We start from the raw sequence: 27,990 nt of genomic DNA on the forward strand, positions 1-27,990 counted from the left end.
TTATTGTGTTGTAGATTTATTCACAAGTAATATAAATGAGTTAGCAGACAGTGAGAAACACCCATGGGCTCCTCAGTGAAGGGACTCATACTCTTCGCGCCAAAACCCACTTGTTAAAAGTTGCTAAATCATCACTGAATAATCTATGCAACTAAATAAGAGCATTAACACGAGGCAGAAAGAAAAGGTAATGTTGAGTGAAATTACAAAAAGAAACAGAAAATGAATAAATGTACTAGAAGTGGGAGTTGACATGAGTACACAACTATTCCTTAACACTGAATGTTGTTTAAAAGCAGCTGTCTCCACAGCTTTCATTTAGTTTCACTCGCAGTGTGCTCTAGCCTGCAGTGGTTCGTCATGTATCACCCACATCACTTTACCCTGCAGAATTTTAAATCTGGACTGTAGGAACCCCTACAGTAGGTTCAGTGATCCTTCGAGGCAAAAATATATTGACTCATACTAAGTTTCCACATGTTTAGCAATCAGTTAAAACAGTGTTGTACCACACATTTAAATAGAAAAGAAATCTACAACACACAGGTGTGTGTGAGAAGACATTTAAAATAAAAATGATATGGAAAACAAATAAATACAAGGGGTGAGGTTGGACAGTTGAGTCAATGATATGGTCTGACCATGTGAACATACAACACATCTGAATGTAGTTATGGTTTCTTATAGGAATGGGACTTTAACTATGTATTCAAGATAATACTTAATAATATGCGTTTGTTAATATATTTATTACATCTTTTCTAATCAGAGAGCTCAGTACAGATCCTCCTGGTGATGAGCTGCTTAGGAGCACAGACAGAGAGAGAGAGGGCATATAAGTTACTATGGGAGGCTGCAGAGGGTACGGTGGGGTTTAGCAGGAGACTTCCATGGTCTGGGGTCTGGCCTGGCTGTCCAGGGCTCCGGTAGTGCTGTCCTCCAGAAGACTGTTGAGGTTGTTGCGGCTGCGACTGCTGTCCATGGAGGTGATGCTTGAAGAGGAGGTGGTGCGTGAGCGAGCCAGACGAGTCATTCCTGCTGACGGCACTGAAACAGAGACACACGCATTAATATTCCACTCACACAGCACACACAGACAGCGAGTGTAGGAACACTCACGCAGCCGGATACGGCAACAACTCAAGTGCTTACCATGCAAACAATTCTCAAATACGGAGACTAAGCAAATAAAAACGTGCGACACTTTGCATGTGCCCACTACAGAACATTATGAAAGTAACAAAAGAACAGAATTCAGCATTTGCAATCCAACTCAAAGGACAGGAAGCAACATCAGCAGGTCATGCAACAATCAGGACAGTGAGATCAGAACCCATGCCAATGGGAGAAACTCCTACATGGAGACCAGTGTTTGTCAAAGTATGCAAAAAGTATCTCACTGTGTTTCCACCACACTGAGCTGCTGTTGAACACCAGCATGAAACATTTTTGCATACAGTGAAATTCATCCACTGTAAACTGTTACACGAGGCCACTGGGCTCAAAGCCTTCTACTCTGGCAGCTGCTCAAAAACGTGGTACCTGATTCGTTGTTCAGGTGACTGAGAAGAACGTAGGGAACTGAAAGCCATGATTAAAGAAAGAGAGAAAGAAAAAGGGAGAAATGTTGAAAAGGTAGCTTTTATGTTGCTTTATTTCACCTCTGTATTTCTTGTTCAGGTGGTTGTTGGAGAGAAAGAGCTGTATGTTATCAACAGGTCAGAAATCCCGGCACATGTGCAAACTTGAACCTTTATTTTCTCCACTCTTCAGCTGTTCCCTATTACATTTCACACTGTAGCAATGTGTTAATGAGGGAAAAGCAGCTTTCAGAAACATGCTGAGGTGTTAAGATTCATTTTCCACACCTTCTCTGCTTGAAAACGCTCATTTTAATCTGTTCTAATCCTGCAATGGCATTTACCCAATAGGAGGACTCGGTGGCCTTTAAAGCAACACTCAGGAGGCTGAAATACTAGCGACACCCGAGGGTGCCTCCCACAGTGAAAGGTTTGGGAACGGGAGAGAGCTAAAGAAAATTAGCATCACAGAAATACACATACAGAGAAGTGTCATATGTGTGTCCAGACCAAGCAAACCAACATCCATCCATGAATCGGTGTCTGGTTGGTACACTTTAAGTCAAGTATGGTCAGACAGAAATGTGTTCGGGTTGTTTTTTGGCAGTTGAATGACTGTTTGCACTTTGTATGCACTTGGAGTCTCTGCACAAAGACACTGCATCACTAAACAGTTCTGGACAGAAAGGCACACCAGTCCAAAAGAAAATTAGATTTTCTATCACACACTCCAAGATGAACAGGAAGCGCTTTGCTGTTCAGCACATCTTGAGTGCCACTGTCATTTCAGTCACACTAGGAGCACTTGCACCTCACCTACTGAAGGCTGTGGGTGCCACACACTGCAACGAGCGAAGAGAAGATGGTGTTAGTATTCACCTAACCACACAGGCTCCTTCTCTGTAACCAGGGTGACAAAAAAAAAAAAAAAAACCCTGCCCTTTCATGCACGCTGGCCACAGCAATGCATTAGGGAGGGTGTTTAGCAACAGCTGATAGACGACTGCAGTGAAAACAATCCTCATTTAAGAAACATTTCTCATTTCACACACATCAACAGGAAATTCAAAGAAGAGGATGGAGAAACCTTGACCACAAACACGTCAGCTCAAGACTTGTTAGTGTGCAAAACAATTCGTGGACACTGACTGTGGTTGTCTTGTCTAATTCAGTCTCATTAGATATCTGGATGTTTTTACTCTCAAACTCTATAAAGTGAAACATGACACATAAGTATGTTTACTTACTGTAGCCCATGCCCTGAACAAAGTACTTGAAGGCTTCAGCAAGTTTCCCAGGCTGTGAAAATACCAAGGATAAAAGTCAGCATATAATTTAGACTAATAACCTGCTAGATGATGTCTGTGTGTCAGAAAAATTAAAAACCTACCTGCACGACCTGGGGCAAACCTCCACAATCAGCCATCTGACAGAATATTATCAGTCTCATTAATAAATCCTTTGCACAGTCAAAAAAAAAAAAAAAAAAACAGAATAGAATATTTAATGCATAATAAAATGTGTAAAATTTTCACCTTAAGCAGTGTGGTCTTGGTTGGATTTAACCGAGAATTGCACTCCACCTGAAACATCAAAGACAGGTTACTGCAGAGTTCAAAAAGGAAAAAATGGAGCAGCTGCTGTTCTGCTGTCGCAAATTCTTCTTAAAGCTTCTTAAGTTACTAACGTGAACTAAGGTGTAACTCACCACAGCCTCCACAGCAGGTGATGTGTCGCCAACCACCAGCAGGGCAGGGCACCTGGACGGACACAGATGAGATGTGAATATGATCAAATCACATCATGCACTCAGCAACAAATGCTTAGTTCTTCCATCCTATTCTCGAGACCTACGTTAGTGTGTTGACTGTGTCCTCATTCAGACCTACAATTGGCCGCTCAATCTCCAAGTCCCGGCGACTGGTGAAGGGACAAATTATGGTTAGTGGAGCAGAAACCACACAGTCTGAATAAAGCAGTGTGGCCCTGTGATGCATGGCTTGTTGCTATGTATTCAGGTCTGGCTAACAGCAAGTTCTGATACTAGTAGAGGGACTGACAGCAGCAGTCATGTCATTAAGAGCACAACACATGCAAGACGCTGCTTATGAAAAGAATTCATATAAATTTTATATGAATGGACAGTGTCATACTATTGGTAGGAGCCACAGAAAAGAGCCAGGTTGTCCTGGTTGATGTCCTGGGCAATATGGAGACGGTAGGTCTGAATCAGCTCCTGGTTGTCTGTCAGCTCGTCCTGGAGAAAAGAAGAGAGTTAATCTGACAGCTTCTCGCTCTTAGTTACAAAACTCAGTCTGTAACCTACATATCAGCCAGATGTGAGGTAAATGTATCAAGGGAAATCATGAAAAGCCTCCTGAGATTCAGTCACTTTTTCAAAGCTTCAATGGAAACAGGGTGAGCAATGTTGTACTGCAAGAGAAACTCACAGTGCTGAAGTGGTGAGCCATGACGATATCCACCAAATTACTGGTCCATCCAGACAGCTGCACAACAGGAAAGACAAGTTAACTTTAGGTACTGATCTGATTTGTATTCTGTCAAAATAGATGGGTGTGTGTGTCTACATGTAGTCACATGAAAGTAAGTAAGCTTTTGTACTTCTTCAATCAAATAAAATACACTGTAATAACATTTTCTCATCATTTTAACATTAGTATCAAAATGTGGACATAGCAAGCTAAGAACTGAAAAGAAAAATAAATGTAACCTCAGAAGGTGAAAAAATAAATAATTTCGATAAAAGCTACATGTTGCAGAGTGTGTTCAGGACGCTTTATGCTTTTGGTGCGGAGATAATACCGACCTTTGAAGCTGCCCAGTCAATCCAGCCTTCAGCACATGGGTCAATATTAATCAGAACCAGCCCCTCCACCAGGGTGGGGTTGTTCAGCTGCCAAGCAAAAAACATATCAGTTTCAATGACAAGAGCTATAAACAGAATGAAAATGTGACAAATACAATTACATGGGTGTTCAGTTTTCAGAAGATGAGTGAATTCTCGCTCTTTTGTAAATCTAGAGTGTGGTTCAGTCTGAGTATTCATTCATCTAGTGAACTGAAAGTGTCCTTCCTATGAATATCTACATCTGTACAATGAATTAGCTTGTCATTTCTTCGATGTGTATTTTCCCCCAACTGTGCCGGTACAGGATAAAAACTGCAATCTTCAAAAACTTGATAAAAGTTGAAGCATATGTGCTTAGACAAAGGAAGACCTGAAACAATGAAGGTGCAGTTCTGGGTGTGGTTTTGAAACAGAGCTGTCTGGGGAAATCTAAGCTTCATCTTGCCCAATGCTGGGGGAATACTGTGGATGCTGCTTTCAAATGCAATTTAACAACAACTGCTCTACACCTATCTAACCATATTTTGTTCTAAGCTGATTAAAGCAAATGCAATTCAGAATTCAATTTTCCTCTTTAATTCTCAACAACAGCAAAGTCTCCACAGAGAGCCCGGTCTTACAATTCCTAATCCCCACAAAGTATTTACTTTCAGTACTCCTTCACACCTCTCTGTTACGTCTAGCTCTTTCTCCTCTATTGTACACAGATCATGCTTATTTTAGCTGCACTAAGATGAGCATGGAAGCAAGACAAAAGAGAATCACTGGGGTGATTAGTCATTTGGGCAATGGCAGAGTATGCAGCCGACTGTAGAGCCACCTGCTGCCCCGTGTGGGCATGATGACAGCCTTTAATGTTTGGTGAAACAAGCTGTGTGGTCTGAAAACCTCAGATCATTAGAGATAAGATAAAGAGGACAGCAAAGACTGGGACAGGGATGGAGAATAGAAAGGATGGACTCACTGCAAAGCGGGTGAGGATGTAGGCTCCTGCTCCCACGCCGATGCCGATCACACTGTTGACCCTGCATAGAAGCCACCATTTAGAGTGGAACTGGACATGAATTGACAATTCATCAGATTATCATTGATTAGCTATCAACGGGGGCAACTCACTTGAGCTGAGTCATCACAGAGGGCAGCATTTCAGCTAGCTCGTCCATGGTTGGGTAGCGATAACTGGGAACAGATGAAACACATGAGTCCAGGCAAGTACAGGGTCAGTTCTTTTTGTTTGAAATTATGAGAGAAAAGAAGTTTATTATAAATTTAAATATGCAAACACTTTAGGTTTTTGACTAATGTGTTGGACAATGAACATGCTTTCATTAGCAAATTAACTACCAGCTCGCTTTACATTCCAACTAAGTGAATTGATTGGAGCTCCTCTACCAGCACTAAAATAAATGAGTTCCCTTTCCTCAACATCTGCACCGCCCCCCTGACACCCACCCACTGGGGAAGGGAGGTGCCCCCTCCTGCTGGCCGGGTGCGTCCACATGAACCACTGCAAAGTGTTGCGTGATCTCTTGCATGTCCTCATAGTTGAACAAGGTGTTGAAGCATGACTTGTCTAGAAAAAGTGCAAACAGAGGAAATGACCATAATGTAAGAGTTCAGCAACCTCAACGGTCGAGGACTTAAGTGTGACTCTTTGCTACAGAGACTAAAATGACAGCTGCATCACATCCAGGACTCTGCATATCGACTTGGCTGACTCACGGTTGAGGCCGATGTCGTGATAGGTGAGGATGACGGGTCTGTTGCCCTTGGGAACACCTCTCATTGTCACATGGAGAACGCCATGGGGAGTCTCAATGTCATGCTCCTACAGCCACAGAAAAAAGAACAATAGCATCAACTATAGTGAACAGATTCAGGTGAAGCCTTTCTTTATCACGATGAAATCAGCCTGTGTAGTTTATTTCTCTCAGTTTGGCAAACTAGATTGGGTCATGCTATTTACACTGACAATCACAAGAAACATTAACTGTTGTTGCAGACTGACAGCTGATTGTATGTTATGTGATTATATTCTTACTTATGATACAAATTCATACGTATCACCACACTTGTCACTGAACCAAATCTGAAGTTATTTATAACAGCTGACTGCTTCTTGTCTCTGCAAACATGAAAACAAGTAAACATGAGCTCAGCCTATTTCAGTAAAAGTAGTGCCGAGCTATCATCTCATCTCATAACAAAAACAGCCTATTAACTGTTAAAAGAAAGCAAAAACATACATCCTTATATACTATACTTGGGAAATCAGCAAAGTGCTAATGTAAATTCAACCCACCCCTGTACTTTTCATGCAAAAGCCTAGCATGCCTCAGAATGTACGTAGACAAATAACTTGTTCACAATGAATAAATAGCAAGAGGCTCTCCATGTCATTCCCAACACAGGAAATATATCAATTAAACAGACATTTATACCATCCTGACTGATAAGGACAGGAAAAATTTCAAACCACACCAGCGCTTTAACAGAGGAACAAACAAGGGATGGTTTTATTCATAAAAATCTGGCCCGACCCACGTACTCCTTAAATTCAACACTCGATAATCAACACAAGTTTTTATCTGAGATTGAGGATGCAAAGCATGCACCTCTTGTCTGCACCACACATTCCCTGTACCCATGGACAAACAAAGCAGAGAATGGGCTGTGTGGTAAACAGTCTTTTCACTTAGGAAAATAGCGTCTTTATCTGGGGGTCTGAAGCTCACAGCTCTTTCACAAACATGACTCTGCAAAAATGTCAGTTTTTTTAATTTAGCGAAGTTTTTTTTTTTTTTTGCAGTACGAGCCATTAACATTCAAAGAGCTCGTACCAGCCCCATTCTGTTATCGTCTTCTTTTGAATTTCTTTCTCTATCAAGCACAAAGAAGCCCTGTGTTAGTATTTCACAGTGCTCCAACAAAAACATCAGTAAATTGCTCCAATGTAAATTCAGGTGACAAATTTCTCCTGAAATTACATTTGTTAAAAACATGACACAATGTACAAGAAGTGACAAAGACATACACTTCCCAAGGTCAGCATGATTTGGTGATACATACACTGGTACACATGATGTAGCTGTGTGTGTGTGTGTGTGTGTGTGTGTGTGTGTGTGTGTGTGTGTGTGTGCTGCACAAACAGGGAGCCAAAAGTGGGGCCTGGGGTTCGTCTGGTCTCAAGGCCCCACTGGCCATTAATAATAAAGAGAGAGCTGGCCTGGGTGGATGAGACACACGTTATGGCTGACAGATACACAGGGAGTGTGACTCCAGCAGTACACAGGCATTTGTCTGATGGATACATGTCATTGCTTCAGAGAAGATAAAGGTTAATTCTCAAGGACAAGGCTGCAGTAATTTGTATCTGCAATGTCTAATGGACAGTAACGCAAGAGGGAAATTGCTCAGTCTGTCAGCAAGAGAATGAGATATCTTCATCTGAGTGTTGGTGTTGGTACAGAGATTAGTCTGTCACACAAAACCTTAAAACTGCACACAAGGAAGCACCACAAAGCACCACAAAGCACCACAAAGCACCACAAAGCAATCCTCACCACCTGCTGGTGACAGTGCGCTATAACCTACAGGTGAAAAAAAGGTTTATTCTTGAGATGGACAAAGCCCTGAAGAAACTCTACCGCTGACAGAAAGCCATGCACTCATCTGAGGGCCTTTTCACAGATAATGAAATGATTCTGCAACCAGGGCTTGGTGGAGGGGCAGAACAGCCTATTATAGAAGGAGTTGAAACTCTCTCTTATGGTTGTGGTACTGCAGATTTTTCATTTTTACACAAGGACAGAGTCAAGGACACTCAGTTTCGAAAAAGAGGCTTTGCTCAGAGAAACAAGATAAACAAGGCCTGCCTTCAGTCATGTGTGTTTACTGTACATGTGCCAGAAAAGGCGACGTGTGCGCCCCGCCAGTGCTCCGAAAATAAAACATAATAAAATAGAGATTGAAGATGAGATAGCTAGAAGGAGATTTAGAGAGAGTCTGGAGGAGGATGGGAGGAAATAGAGCGTGAAAGTAAGCAGGAAGAGAGTGACAGAGACAGGAGGAAAGAGAGAGAAGACAGAAGGAGTCCTGTATGACTAACAAAAGGGTGTGCCTTAAAACAGAAGGAATGCAATGCTTTAATTTATCCTGGGTCCTGGCACAAACAAGGGTGGAGAATGTGGAACAAAGCGCTGTGGATCAGGAGTGAAGGACAGGGCAAAATATCCATCCACTTAGCTTTTGATTTAAATGCTGTATTGATCTGGGAAATCTGTTGGTCATCATTTCCTTTCAAACTCACACACAGATGTATGAATATATATGCACACACACACACACACACACACACACACACACACGCACGCACGCACGCACGCATTAGGAAAAAAGATGTGGGGTGGGGCTGATGGCCAGGACAGCTACAGGGTGGGGGAAGAAGGACTTGGCCCTGGGCGGCAACCTTTTCCCCTTGCTTAGCAATTAGAAAACGTTTGTGTGTGTGTGTTATAGGTGAGACAGGAATCCTAAGTAGGGATTTGTGTTTTGAGAAGAGGGGCTTCGGGAGGTTACCCAGGGTAAACAAGGAGGTAAGGGCTTAGGTTTAGGTCACAGAATGATAGAGGGTGAGGGTAGTGAAGTGAGGTGAAAAAAGGAGAGCAGTATGTCAGCCTGTTCTTCTTCCTGCAATCCCTCTTTCTCCTTCTGCCTGTTTTCCTCCACCCTGCTAGCAACAGCATCATCACCTCTGAGAGCAGCATTACATGGCAGATACACCAACGCCTGCAAATGACTTTGCTGTAAACAGACACACACAAACACAGGCATCAATATCTCATATGCACATGCTTCATTGGGGTTAGCCCAGGTACAGGTCCCCTTGGTCCCCTTTTGGACTCAGACACAACCCTCCCTACCTGCAGTGTGTCATTAAAACTACCAATTCAAGGTTTCTGCAGGAAAATGAAGAAATCAGCTTTATGGTTTTGTTGTGTTGACGTCACCACGTGTGGGGTGAGCGACCTCCCTGTCTGTTTTCAGTTAGAATTAAATAGGACACATCTACAACCATTCAGCACTTCCTGGGCAAAACTGGAATCCCTGCAGTCATGGATACACAAAAACAAACATGCAGAGAAACATGCACCCTGAAACACACAAAGACCAATGACCCTATTGATGGATAACCACATCTGAGCGGCACGTACACATCCTGTTACCATGACATTTGCAGATTCAGAGACACTTCATCACCACACACATGCACCTTTGATATTATCACATTAAAATGTACCACTGCGCACAGAGCATGTTTAGGGTGTGCTGTGTGCACACACTTGCACTGTGTGACCTGTAGACCCACAAACAGAGCAAATGTTCAATTCACACTAACAGCTGCCCAGCAAGAAAAAGTCCAAAGCCTCAGCTGTCTGCCAAATGTGGTGACAAGCTAGTAAAGACCCCCACCAGCTTGTCCCTTCCTGAAGCCAGCTGCCTTTAGGGGAACCACACAACTATCCCCCATTCCTCATCTGAGCCAAAAGCCCCTGCTGCAAGGACCCAGCCAGGTGTGTCAAGGCAGACAAGACGCATTTTTGTCACTCACCACTCCATTCCCAGAGCATGCAATATGGTCCAGGTCCAGAATAGCTGACATGTTTTTCCCACGCAGAAGAGGAGTGTATTATGCTATGAGCGAGTGTGTTGGGCAGCTTTGAAGATCTCCAAGAGGAGGAGGAGGAAAAGGAGGAGGGAGTACTGCTAGGAAAGGAGAGATGTGGGGTGAGGTGAGTAGAGCAGCAGCGACAAGAGAGGGAGGAGAAAGACACAGCAGAGTAAGTGAGGAGGAGATGGGTAAATAATCTGAATGAAAGCAGAAGAGCGGGGGGTTGGATAAGATGCAGAGAGCAAGAGAAAAACAGAGACAAGAGGTGGGAAAGAGAGCAGGATAAGAGACAGAGGGGGCGGAGAGTGAGACTGCAGTTTGTGCTTGGTAGTCACAGCGCGTCCGTACATCCAGCCACTGGTGCGTCTAATTGGACTGCAGAGGGTCAGGTGGGTAGAGGCAGAGGGTGGGGCTTAGAGGAGAATGGAAGAGGAGGAGGGATGGGTGCATGGAAGAGAGGTGATGGGGTGCAAAGGATGCAGAGGCAGTTCAGGAAAATGGGCAGGCTACTGACGTCACACCAAGATACTGATAAAGTAAAGAGAGGAGGCTGACTTTGACAGCTCTCCTGGGCTGTGTACTGCATCAGCAAAATGGCTGCTCATCACTGTGATTTAACAATAAATGTCTCCAGATTCAGTTCAACAGAGAAAGGAATCTCAGTACAGAATACTGAATCAATGTGAATCGCCACCATCGGATCTCCAAATGCATGAGTGAGTCACTTAACAGTAGTTGCATAAAATGCAGCAGTCTGACGTACACCAACAGAACAGCTGCAAATGTTGGCTCATGCTGCAGTGGGGCATAATCATATAAATCTTTGGTGGTACTCCAGCATTCATTGCAGTATTGACATTTTAAAAAATAACCCTCATTATATGTCAGGCTTACCAGGAACTACAAACCACAAAAGCTACTATTTTTATGAAATATTCACAACCCTACATAAGAGGATCTATTTCTTCTAGGCTGCCTGCACAGTCATCTGATCAACTTTATTGATTTCTCCTTTTCTAGTCTTGTGTCACCTGCAGAACTGCTAGAACTGCAGGGTGTCATGGCTTTGTATGAGACAGACTGTACTGTGCAGCCAATGGCACACATGCAGACAGGACAGAGTGGGGGGGGGGTTACAAAAGACGAGGGCCAGCAGCTTGGTTGTAAATCATTTTCTCCTCTAATCTCTTCCTGTCCTAACCTACAGAGGGTGCCACTGACACACATGTAGTGTATGTACAATTAAATGACTACACAGCTGTAGTTATACAGATACTACAAAACTACTCTTTGTATAGTGTAATGCCATATTAGAGAGACATGTTTGATGTTTAATTTCAACAGAAACTGTTTTCCACATTGTAAGGCTTGCAAAAAATGTGCACACATTCTGTTTTTGTTCCATCTATAGTAATTTAAACCACATTATGGTGGGAATGTGACGCATTGTGTGTGTGTGTGTGTGTGAACTGATGTTCAATCATTTATGACAGATTAAAGTGTACACGCATTCGCTTAAATTCGCTCACTGAGATGATGTATGTACACACACGACATATGCACACCCCGTTCTCAACACAGCAGGTGCCTCTTTGTGTCATACACTGAGTCATCAAACGTCTCAGCAGGACTCTGGAGCCTTAGGACATATACAGGCGACAGTGGTGCTGGTCTGCATATGCTCACTGCAGTGTGGAGCTTTGCACTGACACTGCCACAATCTGAGTTTTGAGTTACATATTACAGAACACAAAAAATGCATAAACTATGAAATAAATGTTTCATTCTGTCCACCTGATGACATGAGTTGGTCCATCATATAACATGATCAATTTGATCCACTTCCAAGATGGTGAGCTTGCTACATCTGTGAAGTTCACTATGACTTTGTGATGCCTAAAAGGAACTTTATGACATCCAGGGGACTGAAAAGAGATCACACAAAAGCAGTCCTCCAGATAATGAACAGGCTTATGGCGCCCTCTGCTGAGCTTATTGAGAAAGTGAGAACTTGGCAGTCTCTGTTTGAATTAGACAGACTGAGGGTCTTCTAATCTTTGTTTTGTAAGAGCACAAGGTCAAGAGTAGACACTGTATAAGAAGTAAATGTAACCCTGAGATGTCAAATTGCAAAGGTGATGGGTAACAGACAAGAAAAAAAACTACCAAAAATAAAATTCTAATAATTTCAAATATGAGATCAGAAAAAACTTTGAGACAAACCCAAACATAAAAAGCAATTATTTCATGAATACCATCTCTAGGTTTTGTTCTTCTCTGTAGACTCCACTAACCCAAAGATGTTCTATTTTTAAAGTGTACAGTCAGCCATTTCCATGTGCATGAAGTACCTCAGTGTTCTTAAACATGCACTTTAAAACACAGCAGGCCCCATGGGTGGAGAAGGCTTTTTTGCCCTCCTCGCCAATGAGACATAAGACTGCAGCACCACACCCTTAGGTTGTCCTCTATGAGGCCACCTCACCACCATCAACACTGCCCTCCTCGTGCAGTTGCACAGGGTAGCATGAATGTTGCAGTGCCCTAGGACTGCCTGCAGTAGGAGCTTTGGCAGCAGGAACAGCAGGGGGAGAGCAGCTGGATTTGTCCTCCAGCTGCTGGAATGGCGGCTCTGAGTGATGGTGCAACAGTGAGGACCCCTCCCCCACAGACTGTATTTATGGGAAACCTGCTACTGATGTCTTATGTCTTATGTACTATATGTGGGCTCCTCTTGTCTTTATAGTACTACACTAAAACATAAATTATTACTAATCATAAATTATTTTATTTGTTTTCTTTTCTTGTTGTGACATGCCAATATGTTTGCCATGAAAACTTTTGATATGTCACAGCATACTCTCATTTTTGGCAGCTGCCATAGTAATAAGGTCATATACAGCCTGCCTCAATGCCACTGAGACTAGTTCTAGTACAGTTCTATCTCCATAGTTCAAGTGCAAGACCTGGACGAATGGGGGAAAAAAAAAAAAAACACCACTCTGACAAAATGAGCAGATGTGTGTGAGCAGCATTTTATGAAAGTGAATGTAATAGTGACAATGCAGACAGGAATGGATGTTGGGGAGCATGAAGTGTGTCTGCTCCAGCTAACATGCTTACTCTCCTCCCCTGCCTGCAGCAGCTATATTTAGCTCTGGTGGGATGCTGGAAGCAGGCGTGACTGCAGAATATGAGAGATGGATAAAGGGTTTAACCATTTGCAGCCATGATATTCATGAAATCCTGCAGAGTGCTCGCCTGTAGGGAGTCACTCTTCCTCATGCAAGAACAAAAATAATTGTACAGTACAAGCAGAGAGCCTGTGATCTACTGTCCCATGCAGAAAAGGCATGGGGGGGGAAAGCAGACTCTCCTAATATCACCTACAGTAAATCCATCACTCACAGAGCCACCTCTACCTATCACATGCTTACATCATTTTGTGACGTACAATGTAGAAGGCTTTACAAAGCACCTTTTAAGTCCTCACTAAATTTTAAACTGCACAGTGTGAAAGTCCAGTTGTTTTTTTAAGTGTATTTTTCTGCTGACTTTATTTCATGATAGTAGTCAGTCACAAGGGAGAGAGTGAGATTACAAAATTACATGAGCTCTCACCCAGATTCACACTGGGAATTAGTGGGTGTATGAGTCCTTACAAAAAGTGCAGCAACTGGGTCATCAGGATGACGACCAGTAAATTCACACAGACGGGGTATGCACCCAAGCAAAACTGCTACAATGCAACCCCATTTTTATCAGGTCACTCAACAACAATGTCTCTTTTCAGTATTGTTTTGTATACAGACTCAGTTTTCAAAATTATTAGCAGGGTTTCTTTAATTTGAACTCTGCCAGTCCCAGCACAGACACAGGTTATGTGCAACCATAATCAGCGAGGGGACTGATTCACTGTTGCACTGTTGTTTTTCTGCTTTTCTTATAGTCAGTATAAACAAAGGACAAACTTGGAAACAAGCCAAAAAAAAAAAACATTGTATGACAAGTGTTCAAACTTCTATCAGTTATTGAACATTTGTGTGGATGACTCACAGATTTCTCCATAAAGACAACAGTATGTGGCTTGTAATAAAACTGGATGTCGTGGTGAAAGACAATGATGAGATGAGGCACAAATGACTTCAGCTGTAGGGAGGTGAATTCGCAACTATGTCTCTGCGTCCCACTCCACTTCCACTAGTGTAACAAAGTGAGAAAGCGACATAAAGAGTTCCACTCACCTGGCAGTCAAAGTCTTGAAAGTTGCGAGCATTCTGCGAAAAAGATAAAAGAAGATTAATGGTCTCTATGAGAGATGCAGAGAAGCTAAACGGATAGCACACTATCTGTGTGTGTGCTTCCCACTGTGCAGCATGGATAAGGAGGTGTGATGATGTGGGGGTGTTTTACTGGTTCAATTCAAGGCAGACGTTACTAGCATGACCAGCAATGTTTTTGCAGTGACACGAGAGTGATGGAGTGTTGCATTAGATTACCTGACCTGCACCATCACCCGATCTAAACCTGCCTGAGATGGTTTAGGATGAGTCACAGAGTGAAGGAAAAGCAGCCAACAAGTGCTCAGTCTATGTGGAAACTTCTTCCAGGTGTTGACGCTGAATGAGAGAACGCTAAGAGTGTGCAGAACTGTTGTCAAAGCAAAAGGCAGCTACTCTAAATGATCTAACATTTAAAACTAATTTAGCTTTGTTTACACTTTCGACATTACTACATGATCCCATATGTGTTTAACATCTTCAGCATTAATGTACAATATAGAATTTAACACAAAAAAGAAAAATCAAATCTGCAAATCTGTTGGTGTCCCACTTTTTATACCCTTATCACTTTTGATTTAAAACATATTTTATCTGAATTAGCTGAAAATATTTATTTGTTAAACTACAGTGAATTAGGTTTGATATTGGTGGGATATGCCCAATTTCCAACAAATTGTACGCATCACTGATTCAAACTGAGCTTAATGTAATACCTATGAGCATCTGCAGCAGGTTCTGCCTCATTCAGCTAGGTTTGACTTACTGTGACAAGCATTAGATACAAATTCATGCTCTGCATTCAACATAATTAATGGTGCAGTATTTTTACACATATCATTTGGTATTTTGCCTTTACTGAGACAGTGGGAGGCTACGGAGTAGATGGGCAGAGAAGTGAGAGTGGGCAGTAGAAAAGAGAAAAGATTCATGTGGGATTCAGTTGTAGGCCAGACCAGTATGGTGCATTCGTGTGTAGAGGCAGTTGGAAGCTACTAAGCTCTCCCTTTCTTCTTCCCACTGAAATAACTGTGCAACAGAAATTATGTTAAAATAAGCTTCATAAGCTCCTCACACCTTGCTGTGATCATTAATGTAAATGTTCATAAATGCATTATCTGTATGGTAAACATGATCTGTTTTCACAACTCCTGGTTTTATTTTAATGAGCTAGCCACTAGGTGGAGTAAGAGGTCAGTGCCAGTCTCCTACATTCAGAAGGTTTTTATTATGTAGATTTCCCATCCTATTACGTCACATGAGTCCTCTGCTTTAACTGGCACACAGAGAGAAATACACTCCTGGCCATTATTCACACCCGCTACTGGTGTTCTGTAATCCCCTGACCTGAAACATCACTCTTCGGTTCTCCTCTGAGGCAGAATACCCTCCTGACTGTACGTGACAGCTGCATGGGGAGAAAACAAAACACTCCAGTGTCTCCCCAGACACACCCTCTTTCAAATGAGTTAATCAGCTGTTGAGATGAGACAGGGAAGAGGATGACGCCTGAAGATGGAAACAGCTTTGATCTGCCGCTGCTTGTGTTTTCCCCTCCTCCACATTACCTTCAGTTTTTGCTGTCCCTCACTTGCTAGAACCTTTCAAGCTGTCAGAAATAAGAAATTATTCTCTTCCAGCTTCTCCTTTGATCTCTCTTCGTTCTTGCCTGTCTTTTCTGACTCTTATGTCATATGCTCCTTTCTCTTCTTCTCTCTTGCCTTCTTCAATCTACAACCTCCTTTTGCTATTGACTTGCTCCATCTTTCTTTTTCCTTCTCAAGTCAAGTAGATATGAATAATTCGCTTTGATGAACGTGACTGTAGAGCATGTACGCCCAGTGTATTAGCATATATATATATTTGCCTGGGAATACCATATGGGGTGCACTTTTACACCACACCACACATTTCTGTCCTCTTTGTGTTTGTGGGTATGAAGATGTGTTGAGATGGAGAGCTGTATTCTTTTGTGACAGCAGCTTGTGGCTGTCCTGTCCTCACCTTATTGGTCAGCAGAGGCTTGATTTCAGTCAGCTGTACATCCTGCAGCTCATCCATCTTCCTGTTTGGTCACTGTAAACCACTGTCTAAAAAGAAAAAGACAAAAACATGAGGGGCACTTATAAAAGTCAGCTAGACAAGAAAAACTGAAAACAGTTAGACCACTGCATAAAACACCCGTGCCTTTTTTGTCCATTTGGCACATTTGTGCAAAAAAAAAAGATATTAAACTCAAATGTTTATGAAGTGGGATGTGCGGCTCAATTAATCAAAGATGCAGTGTGTAAAATGTGAAAGATTTGGGGGCATCTAGTCAACCTCCTGAGCAATACTATACAACTCCTGTACAGGAAGGGCAAAGAGTGTATTCTTTGTCAGTTCTTAGGAAAAGGTCATATTTTGAAATTATATAGGTAGTGCACAAACATGCATACACAGATGGATCAGGGTGAGGCAAGGTTTATCACCAAGTTCTACAGTAACCTCAGCTGTTTTCCCCCTTTAACCTTGCATTCCCCTCTTCACTGAAATGATACCTCTCTGGCCTTGCATGTTGGCACAAGGTGAAGACAGGAAGTGGTATTGAATTACCTGGCTGTGCCCAGAGGAGTGGCTCATGTTGCACATAACAGCAAATGGCAGCCTCTCCCGCTTGTTGGTCAATACTTACAACTGAAAGACAAAGCCAAATCTTCCCACAATGCACCACAAACAGACTTGATACAGAAAGGATTGCATCTATCAGAACAGATGCATATGATGGTAAGGGCAACAGGAATAGGGCTGAGGATCATTTGGAGGAGCCACTACATCCCACTTTCTGAGACACAGCCAACTGCACTGGAATAACCTTGAGCTCCTGGTATCACATAACCTTCAGGGTGGATTTGAGATGAACTAACAGCGGGAGGTGCACGCAGCAACATCACTCCATGTCTGCATTACCAGCAGTTTCATCCTCTGCTTGCCTGACAGAGGTCGGAATAGACAGCTGCCTGTTGACGCATGTATCCCATCAGAGGTCATCCTGCACTGGCAACAGATTGCACTCTGCTTGGATACAACCAGGGGAGCAGATGGGAACAACTGAGCACAATCCTCAAATTACATAAAACAGGAGAAAAAAATGTATAAACATCAAGTGTTTAAATACTCAGCCATCAACATGGGGAGTGAAAACATGCCCGGCAAAATCCCTGCTGACAAATCCGGCTCAAGGGTGGAACTAAATAATATTTAGACAAGTGAAACAGGAAGAAACAAAAACAAATACTCTGCATGCTTGAGCGGATTGAGCGTATTGGCCAGCTCAATCCAACACTTCCTCAGGCTGTCACAAAAAGTGGGATTGAGGCAAAGGCGACTTTAATGGTAACTGGCAAGCCACAAAATAAAAGGGAGAAGAGGTCAGGGTGGGCTTAAACCAACTGACAGACTGACTAGGTGGCTTTTGCAGCCCACCCAGGGTTACCCAGAGAACCACAACCATCACTCCCCCAACATCACCCTTCCTTTGGTCTCCATGTGAAAGATAGAAGTATCCCCTGCAGGTTCCGGCGGATCTCACAACACTGGAATGCATTGAGCATCATCAGCCACCATCGCAACTCCATCCTCCCTACTCCACTCCCCCTCTACTGCTCAGTCAGCGCAGCTGTTGCCATAGAGACAAAACTGGTTGCAAGTGTTTAGTCTAAGATGGGCTATCCCCAAGGGACAGATGTGAAGCAAGGAGACACCGGGAATAGATGGCGGAAGAAATAAGACGTACTGAGAAGGTTAAGCTCTAAACATGTGCTAGCAACAGCATTTAGCCCTGACAATCTCGCAGACTCAAATAAGCCATTCAGACTATTTAGTTATGACAGCAAAGCTTAGGGTAACTGTATTAGCAAAAACAGGAGAAGCAGTCCCTGCCGACAGGGGAAATTCCATTTGCAATCTGTGTGGCTTGTGGGGTCTGACACACATTAAAACCAAACCATTAATGTGGATGGAGAAGGACTGAAAGAGCTGATGATTAACAATGAGTCCCTCTGGTCTCGACAGTATGGCTGTCTGTTACAGTGGATCTCTCTCACAAATGGGATCCTCGTCACTAGAATCTGTTCAACTCAGGGGATGTGCTGAGTGAACTAACAGCTGAAACAAAATGTTTCAGAAGAATAGCACAACGAGGGCCTTTCCACACAGCAGAGGTCAGCCTTCAATAACACCTCATGTCAGCACTCCTTCTGGCAGACTGGAAGTTTTCAATTCTGACACAATGACTTTATCAAATTTGTCAGTTTAATAAATGAGTAACTTAATTAGCATCCCTCCCTTTCTCCTCTCCTATGGGCAAGCACTGCTCTATGCCTCACACACATCACCCTTTCTCTAGGGCTGTAAGAAGACTGAGGACATGCTTTTACACTGAGGTGCAGGGGCCAGAACGCATGTATATGTGGAAACGGCAACGTGTGCCAAAACACCTATGCAGATTTTTAGTGTCTCTGCCAACCAGCAAGAGTCCTGTAGCTGCCACGTCAGCAGATAACATGGAGTGATCGATGAACTCATCTTCCTCCTCCGATCTCTCCCTGTTTTTGTCTATCCATGTTCATCTCACCTTGGGCTGCATGATGGACGACTGAGAGCCCAGTGGTGATTCTGGTCCTCCCTTTATCCCATTCAAGTCTTCTTTTCTAGTCATTACCATGGCAACCAAAACACCAAATTCAACCACTGTCACGATTCATCACATCAGGGTGCGCTTTGACTTTGACCTCTGTGGCTTCAGGCTGAACAAGGTGAATGTCATCATGATGGTCTGATAATAAATGACCTGTGTCTCTATGCAGAACCTGGAATCCTGCCATGGAGATCTGAAATCCTTATGTGTCCACACACAGTCACCCTGTGTAGTGGGGAGAGGTTTACAGCAGAAAGCTGTGGTGGAAACTGAACTCAGCCTGCCAAATATAGCCTTAAAATTGTACCAAGATAAAACGGGGCATATATTTGATGTTGAAAAATACAGTTGTGTCACTTCTAGTGCACTGGCTGCGATTTAAACTGATTTTATTTTACCAAGTAGGACAGGTTGAGGAAGACTTTTTCAGCCACTGTTGTGTTTTTCCCAACACAACTGTATTAATTCAGGATAGACAAGAATAGACAGAATAGACAATAATTTATTACATTTATTTTCCCTTAAGACTATCCCTTGATGCTGATCGTATTCTACTTAAAAGATGCTTTCCAAAGGGTTTCTTGCATTAAAGCAGTCAAAAAATGGCATACATTTCCTTTAATGTTTTGGTTCTCTGGATGTGCAAACTGTTTCCATCAGTAGTTTATATACAAACACTTTATATTTCAGTTAACTTAACAGTGAAGAAACTTTACCATGAATTGTGAAAAAAGCTGTGGTAGTTTTCTTCTTTGACAAAATCACTTGACTACAGCGTCATCCATAGAAGAAAATATCAGTCATCCTTTATTCCGCCTCCACGTCAGCACATAGACACACCATGATGACTGTAGGCTGACAAGGCTCGGCATGGGGTGGTGACAGCTCTATAGAAGCATAGAGAAGTTGATGTTTGCTAATGTTTTAGTAGCTGTTCGTTCCCACATAGAAACTATAGAAAATGTTGTCATATAGACTTTTAGTTATATGTTGAATGGCAGAGGGTCCACCTCTGGTTTCTAAACTATTTCTGAACATCTGAGTAACTTCCTGATGATACATGTTTGCTGTAACAGGTTGAAAAATGAGCCATTATTTTTGCACCCTTTGATTCTAGACTGTTCTCCTTAAAGCAAAAGAGCAGGTTCAGGCAAGCCTTGGAAGCCTCTGAGGGACACACCTCATTTTGCTGCGTCCATCGAAGGATGGAGCTGTTGATTTGGGGCACAGCAACAATTACCGACTCATTTCCAGCCAGAGGAGGAAGTCTGCTGCTGCCTGCTTTCTGTGGGGGCCAAATTACTCTAATGTCAGCCCCCATCACAAAAGAACAGCATGTCAGTCCTCTACTAGAGCCTCGGTCTTCAGTCAGCACTTCACCAGGCTTCATGACACAATAGAAAATAGGCCAGCACAAATTCCAGAGATTCTGCCCTCCTGCCAACCTTCTAGACAGCCTAACGTCTATGTACATGCTTCATAATATGCATGAATGTGTAGCTGTCAGGGTTATAGACAATGGAAACAACTCACTCCTGTGCAGTCACCAGTGTGGTGACGCCTTACCCTTAGACTTTTCCATCCAGGGGCTACGTCACTAGAAATTTCTTTCCCCTCCAGTTATTCATAACCAGACCAAGCCAGTGTTTACAGTCCCCCTAACCAAGGAGACAGCAATCCGCACAAGAGTAAAGCTAATGGACCGTGTAAAGGCTCAGTTCCAGATTACAGCTCTAACCCAGGCCGTTTGGTAAGAGAATTAGAAGAGAAAAAAATCCATTTGTCTGGCATTTTAGCCCACACCACCCCCTCTTGTCAGGTCAATAACAACATGGGTGGTAGAAATGTTATCTGAATATTATTCAGCCTAAATGCATTGTAGAGGCAAGGGATACAACCCAGGAGGAAATCTGACCTGCAGTTTGTTCTCTTGTTCTCCATCACGGAAAAGCTGACCTATAGCACAGAACATCCCCCGCTGATACTGTCAGCAAACACACACAGACGAACACACACACACACAGCTCCCCATGTTTCATGTCTATTTAATTAAATGACAGCTCGCTCTCCCGAGGCCTCATCATCCTCCTTACAGCTTACGTGATTCTCCTGATACCAGCTGACAGATCTTTTTTTGCCTTCTCTTGACAATATAAAAAAAGATGATACATCTCTTTTGACTTTTTCTGTCATGATTCTGTCAAAGTGCATTATCCTACCTTAAAATGTGGAACAAGGGTTTAAAACTAAACTGGAAACAATTGCTTTGGCCACTTTGAGACAAAAAAAAAAAAAAAAAAAAAATCAATAAAATTGCATTGGCTGCAAAGATAAAAAGGAACTCAGTCTAGCTATTTTAAGAGAGTTAATAAGAGAAACAAATGTTCCTTCTCAAATATCGACCTCCTTGCATGATTGGTCCAGGATTAAGGATGTCTAATAAATGCTAAATACTGCATTACTATAATTGACTCATCCCCTCTTTAGGAAAGTGAATGTGAAGGCCCACTCACTCAGTCACTAGCACATTAAGTATTCTGAGCCCCAGGCCAGCCGTAACTCATAATGCAAGTGATAAAAATGTAGCAGAAGTTGTACTTGGATGAGATGGGATGCAGGATATTACAAACACATCAAGGAACAATGCTGCAACTGCTACTCTTAAGGTATAAGGCAAACATTCGCACACTTGGACCAATTAGCGTTTGTGCATGGGATAAGACTCATGACCATGTCTACTGAGTGGCTGTCTCTGCAAAACATCTAATGGACTATAAGGCTCCACCTTTTTATGGAGGAAATCCCAAACATCTGTCAGTTGAATGTTTTTATGTATGTGTGTGTCTGTGAAGAAAAGCTTGGTTCATCACCAAAAACCATTAGTCACTGTACTGATCACATACCTTCACACTCAGCTCTATACTCACTCATTCACATTCACATTCCATGTAAACAGGCACATAACCACCTTGCACACACATAGTGTGAGGGAGCTAAAAGCACAGTATGCTTACATCTTTAATTGTGCAGGACACTTCTCATTGCTCTCTGAAGGCTTTTAAAGAATTAAGTCATATCTTGAGGGGCCACTTTATCTGCTAATGGTCTTATGAGATTAAAGAGCGGCACCTGGATATATTGATTTATAAATACATACCGGTATCTACTGGCATCATCAGCATGCTTGAGCTGTTACATGAAGACCCATCCAGAGAGAGGACAGCAGATTGGCTTCCTAAATGCAGTGCTATGGTTCATAAAATTATTTGTCATAACTTATAGCAGCATGGTAAATTTACAGCACTAATATAGACCCAGAGACTAACAGCAATATTTTCCACTGGTAAAGTAATAATTCAAAGCAGCAAACTGGATTTAGTTTCTCCATTAGCCCTGCGTCAGAGGAAGGATGTGTATGTGGCATTTACAAATTTTGTGTACGATATGCTAGACCTTCACTGCATGTTTGCATGTGCGGGGGCAGCTGTGATGTGAGTCAGCCCTTCTATGTTCTTGGTTTCTTAGTGCATTGTAGTATGTCGCCTCACAGAGTAACCAAACATCTATTCTGGTCTTCATGTATAAGTAAAGAAAGGTTCTCGCACTAAGCTGCATATCAATTTTGGATTCTTAGAAGTGTTTGTGTCCATTTGTTCTCTGAGCTCCCCCTTTTCTTCCACAGGGCTATAAATTAAGACTGGACATGACTGGCTATAACAATCAGCGATATCTCAGCCAGAGGTTTAACCAACCAATCAGCCAACAGTGCCAGAGCTCTCTTTATTTATTTGTGCCAGATCAGAGAAGGCCACTATAGGCATTTGAGCTTCAATTCCACAATTCATTTACTATAAGTCACTTTAGACAAAAGCACCAAAAGAACTCAACATTTATAGTGCATGCTAGGGTGGAATAACTTACATCTTCATTTTTATCATACATGGTAACCTCAGATAATTAACCACATCACTCCATCGAACTTCAAATTAAGCAGAGGTCTCATTTTCCAAAGTGACTACACTTGTCTAGGCAATTATCGGGAGGGAGATATTATACACTTATGTACTTTAACTTTTATGGTTTCAGCAGTTAATGTAACCATTTCTTGTCCTCTAATAACAATAGGAAGACATGGTACATTCATACTTTGCTTGTCACACAAACACACACATTCATGAATGATGTTCTTCATCTTTCCTCTGACTCCACAAAATAGCCTGTAAGGCACTGCCCCAATAAATGGTTTCAAACAATGATGAATAGACTAATAAGAGAACAGCAAAGCAGACAACAATTTCGATATGACACATATTATTAATAAATCAGTACATAGCAGCATGGAGTGGAGACAGGACGAAGTAAACAGGGGAAAGCATATCACTAGTAAGGGAGTGCCAGGAGACATGAATGTCGATGAATCTGCTGTGACAGGTCAGAGACGTGTGCGAACCAGGCTGAATGAGTCTCTCCTGGTTGAGCCCCTCCTGGTATGTGGCTATAAATAAGACTGAATGGCCAGGCCTGTCGGCCTGCACTCAGTGCTGCTAATAGAGTACCTACCCCTCCTCTGCTACGCTAGGCTAGCTGCCACTCAGTCTGTGGGGATTTCCTCTGCCAAGCTCAAGTGCACAGACATCAGAGAGAAAACCAATGTGCCAGAGGGATCTTTTTGTGTGTGTGTGTGTGTGTATGTGTGTGTGTGTGTGTGTGTGTGTGTGTGTGTGTGTGTGTGCGTGCGTGCGTGTCCTTGCTCCCAGCTCACGGATGTTTGGAGGCAGAGTTTCCAGAACAGTGGAGTCCTATTGGAAGCTCAGCAGGATCTTGAGACGGTGGGCAGACTGTCCGAGGGGCAGCTGTGGCCGCAGCAGCGAGACCATCTGTGCAGCCTAGCCACTGGCTGTCACACACTCACGCACAATCCTTTCACCAAGCTGGGTGGAAACATTAGAAACCACTTCCATAAAACATTAACAGAGCCCAGAGACATGAGAGCCCTTATGACCACAGATAATACCGACCCTTGCTTGTGAATACACCGAGGCTTGTCTCAGCGTGTTCCAGTGTATGAATCAGTGCTAAGAGACCTGTTGCCTCACAGGAACACAGCCTCTGCTAATAGAGTTATCCATGTGGTCAGCTTGGCTGTCACAATGACTGATTACTGACAACTCTATCTCCCAGAGAAACACATAGTAGCTCCTCTGGCACCTCCCTTGCAAAACGCTCACTGTGGACGTCGACAGTGTCCTTGACAACCACAGGCCGGCCACCCCCCCGAGCCTCCTAAGCTCAGCTGGTGGTGCCATGGAAATCGAATGACCTTTTTCACAAGAATTTACATAAAGTAACTGTCATCTCATCATAAAAACCAATTCAATGTGAAATGCTTTACCAGTCAGGCTAGCTTCCACTCAGCTTTTAGGACGCTCAAGTGGTTATCATCCATTTTCAGTGCAGTAATAAGGCATCAAAGGACTCATAAAAAAAAATCAAGATTTCTCATCCCAGATGTATTGACCTTGTGTAACGTGTACAAGTCACAGCTCACACTGAGTTACACACAGTCACCAGGGAATCAGCCTCTAAGTGAAATTCAAGCATTTGATCATTTGGCTCTTTGCTCATGTCTGTCTGAATTTAACAGCTTCTCACAGGAGCACAGCCTGAGGGGAAGAATCGTCAAACCATCAGGGCCACTTGCTCCGTCACAATAATGACCACTAAACCATTTAACTTTACTGGTGTTTCCTACACTATTAAAGCAAGCAGAGGACAAAATGTTACATACAATACAAATGCAAGATGATTTATCAGAGTAAATAAAGTTGCTTCTTAGGAATAAGAAATAGCAATATTTTAGAAATCCTATGCCAATTAAAAAGATAAGAGAGGAGAGTAGGTGTGAAACAATATGTGCAGTGAGCAAAAAGGCATGTGGAGGTACATGAGGGAGGCTAGTAAAATATATGATCCTAAATGAACAGTGGCACTGAAGGACAGTTCGGGGCATCTAGAGCTCCAGTTTGGCTTGTATCCAACACTTTGGATCAACAAGCTTCCCACCTGTGCTCTGCCTGCCCTCATCACCACCTGCTGATATTACTGCTGATGGTGACAAAGGAAATGGAGACAAAGAGAGCCCTTTCCACCAGGGGTGTGATCCCAGCAGGTAAGTGTTTCTAAAAAATGTGTGGACACTGCCTCTGCCTCACATAAAACCTGCTAGCGTTTGTCTCTGTTGTTCTGTTGTTCAAGTATATTTATTCTCCATTGTATCGGTGCAGTAAAGACTGATGGAGAATGGGTGCATGGGATAGCTGTCTGGAGATGCTGCTTGGCTGAAGTCAAGGGAAATGGAAGATGTTAACCTGGAACAGGGGTATGCGTGCATCAGCTGTTTTTGCTTAGAAAGCTCAGAGCTGCTGTGCAAAGCTTGTGCTGTAACTCTAAGCCTCGTACATCTTAAATTACAGGTGCAGTTCAGTTACACAAACACAAAAGCACCACCAGAGCTCCAAGAGAAAGGGTTAGGCTGAGAAACAAATAATTCAGTGTTAATATTATTCTCATGGCTGTGTATTTTTCAAAAAACAGACAAACCTGGTAGCTGGGTCTGTCTAGGGACCAGATGACTGAAGGGCTACAGCAAATGTGAAATGAGGACGTGCTGTTGACAACTGAGGTTTTTCCAATTATGAGACAAAGTGACACAGTAAACGTCCATGTCTGTCACAGGTTATGTTTTGCCCTGCAGGGCTGGCAAGCCAAGAGACACAGTAATGCTGAGGTGGGGGTGATCACAAAGCAGGCTGACTGTCAGCACAGTGGTTTAATTACTGTCTCAATCCCTCCAGTGAGTGTTATTCCCTGACATTCATCCCTCCAAGAAATCCTCTTCCGCACAAGAGCATTTCCCACACGTATGTACGCTATAATCCCAATAATAAACCGCGTGTAAATTGTAATCCAAGCTGAGAGGCACATTAATAGTGCCATTTCCTGATGAAACTCAAATTATTTTATATAATTCACTTCCAATATTAGTGCAGCATAAAGCAGAAAAAGGTTGCATTATGCTGTCTTTGCTTTCACTCTGTATGTTTTGGTAAGTTTGCTCTAAAAAAAGAATATAAGAAGATCAGACAGTTTTGAAACAAAGTCATGTAATAAAGCACATACATCCATTTTAAACGGTTCAAACATTGTGTGGGCTGTGAGAGGACAAATGAAGATATTTCCTGCAGATTCAAGACCTGGCATAACATGAATGGCTTAATAAACAACCTCTGACACTCCCATTAGTTAAGCAGCAGGTTTTTGCTGTAATAATCAACCAGGAGTGAACCGCCTCTCATAACACTACAATAAACATCTAACTGCCCTCTATCTGCTCATTCTCCTGCTTTCAAAATAAAAGCCCAGTGTACAGATTAATTTACAGCAACTATGTGTTAACAGTTTCTTCTATAGCCAAAAGTGTTGTGACAACAAACGCCTAGTTGTTGCTTGTTGTGTAAACTCCATTCAAGCAGTTCTCATCACGTGACACTGTTAAGGGCATTGTGGGAGAAAGGACACCTGAACTCAACACAAAAACCATGAAACTATATACTATAATTTCAACAGTCAGACACCAGAATTAAGGCATAACTACACAAAGGTTATAATGACCTTCCCAAGTTTTTTTTTTTTTAATCTTTGGCACTTTCATTTTCCAATGTCTCCACTATTTCGCCACAGCACAGCCTCAGTCTGAAATATTGCCCAAGGTGTAAAATAGTAATTTTGTAAAGAGGGAAAGCACCCAATGCTCAGTCTCTTCCACTTCCCACTTGCATGACCTTCGTATGGTGCCACTGTCATCCATCATGTGGTGTGTGTGTGTGTGTGTGTGTGTGTGTGTGTGTGTGTGTGTGTGTGTGTGTGTGTGTGTGTGTGTGTGTGTGTGTGTGTGTGTGTGTGTGTGTGTGGTGCACCACCTGCAGCTACATCATTGCGACTGACTTGACTGACAGGGACCGAGCCTGGACTGGGACATTGTTTGGAAAGAAATCCAACACACAGCAGTGGGCATGTTTATAGATGAGGGCTTCCTGCCCAAACTCCAGGCAAAATGAAATGATACAGAAAAATCATATTTATAACCGTCTAGTTAACCTTCAGGGTGTAGCAATTAGTTTATGACCCCAGCCTGTTCGCTTTTTAGAGAACCCTGCTCCGTTATAAACGAAAAACATCTGCTCCCGTAGGGGCTCCAGGTGTGAAGTGCGTATTTAATTGCTGAAGCTAAGCTACTGGGCTAGCATTTCTTCAACTAGTAGTTTCAGCTCGGTGAGCTCTGTAATGGCTCGTTGGGATGGAACACACAGAGCCTCGCTTATTATGGAGCGGGCACACGACGTTACACAAAACCAACTAAAGTAAACAACGCAGCGCACTGACAAAACGAAGACACGGGGTGACAACAGCAGCCGTGTCGCAGCCCGGAGTCGGTGTCCAGTTTTCCACCTGAAGCTAGACCGGCTCTCCCGGGGTTTGACGTGCTGTAACGAAGGTCGGTACAGGCGGCCGCTCGCCTCTAACACACGGCACACACAGCACCATGAACATGAACAGGTGGGGGCACCCAGCGAGCTGAGGTAACGTTAATCTCATGAGCCATCGGACACATCTGTAAGTCACAGCTGGAGGAATGCTACCGGGAAATCGCGGATGCAACGCTTACCTCGTCGGTAAAACGACTCTCCGGTCAATTCCTCGCCGGTGTAGTGTGGAAAGCGGTTAAATGTATATTTAAGTGCACGGTGCCTGCCGCTTCCTCTGCCTCCACTAGTATTTGGCTGTGGCTCCGGGCGGAACTACACGCTGCGTCGCAGACACCGCGGATGAGCCAATGGGAGGAGGCGCCTCGC

General features: G+C 43.0%; 1 protein-coding gene across 4 annotated transcripts; it reads right to left on the reverse strand.

Annotated features, from left to right (window-relative positions):
- Positions 1-27,948, reverse strand: ndrg3a (ndrg family member 3a). Of its 4 annotated transcripts, none has more exons than XM_026307210.1 (17): positions 27,804-27,948; positions 16,405-16,486; positions 14,365-14,397; positions 6,172-6,277; positions 5,902-6,022; positions 5,566-5,628; positions 5,414-5,474; positions 4,408-4,494; positions 4,031-4,087; positions 3,734-3,837; positions 3,435-3,500; positions 3,289-3,340; positions 3,116-3,163; positions 2,971-3,006; positions 2,828-2,879; positions 1,543-1,581; positions 1-1,047 (listed from the first exon to the last, which is right to left on the reverse strand). In XM_026307210.1, the coding sequence occupies exons 2-17, from the start codon at positions 16,459-16,461 to the stop codon at positions 875-877; spliced, it is 1,155 nt and encodes a 384-aa protein (XP_026162995.1). In that variant the 5' UTR covers positions 16,462-16,486; positions 27,804-27,948; the 3' UTR covers positions 1-874. The 4 variants fall into 4 exon arrangements, with proteins under 4 accessions (XP_026162995.1, XP_026162994.1, XP_026162996.1 ...); XM_026307209.1 differs by having other exon boundaries at positions 16,405-16,490; XM_026307211.1 differs by lacking the exon at positions 1,543-1,581 and having other exon boundaries at positions 16,405-16,490.
- Positions 27,949-27,990: the final 42 nt, after the last annotated feature.

Source organism: Mastacembelus armatus, chromosome 5 (assembly GCF_900324485.2).
Source record: "Mastacembelus armatus chromosome 5, fMasArm1.2, whole genome shotgun sequence".
In the NCBI taxonomy this organism is placed as follows: Eukaryota; Metazoa; Chordata; class Actinopteri; order Synbranchiformes; family Mastacembelidae; genus Mastacembelus; species Mastacembelus armatus.

Coding starts and splice junctions, on each gene's coding strand:
- ndrg3a (XM_026307210.1), bottom strand. CDS start 16,461: ATGGATGAGCTGCAGGATGTACAGCTGACTGAAATCAAGCCTCTGCTG. Junction 6,278..14,364: donor TTCAAGACTTTGACTGCCAG/GTGAGTGGAACT, acceptor CTGTGGCTGTAG/GAGCATGACATTGAGACTCC. Junction 6,023..6,171: donor TCACGACATCGGCCTCAACC/GTGAGTCAGCCA, acceptor CACTTTTTCTAG/ACAAGTCATGCTTCAACACC.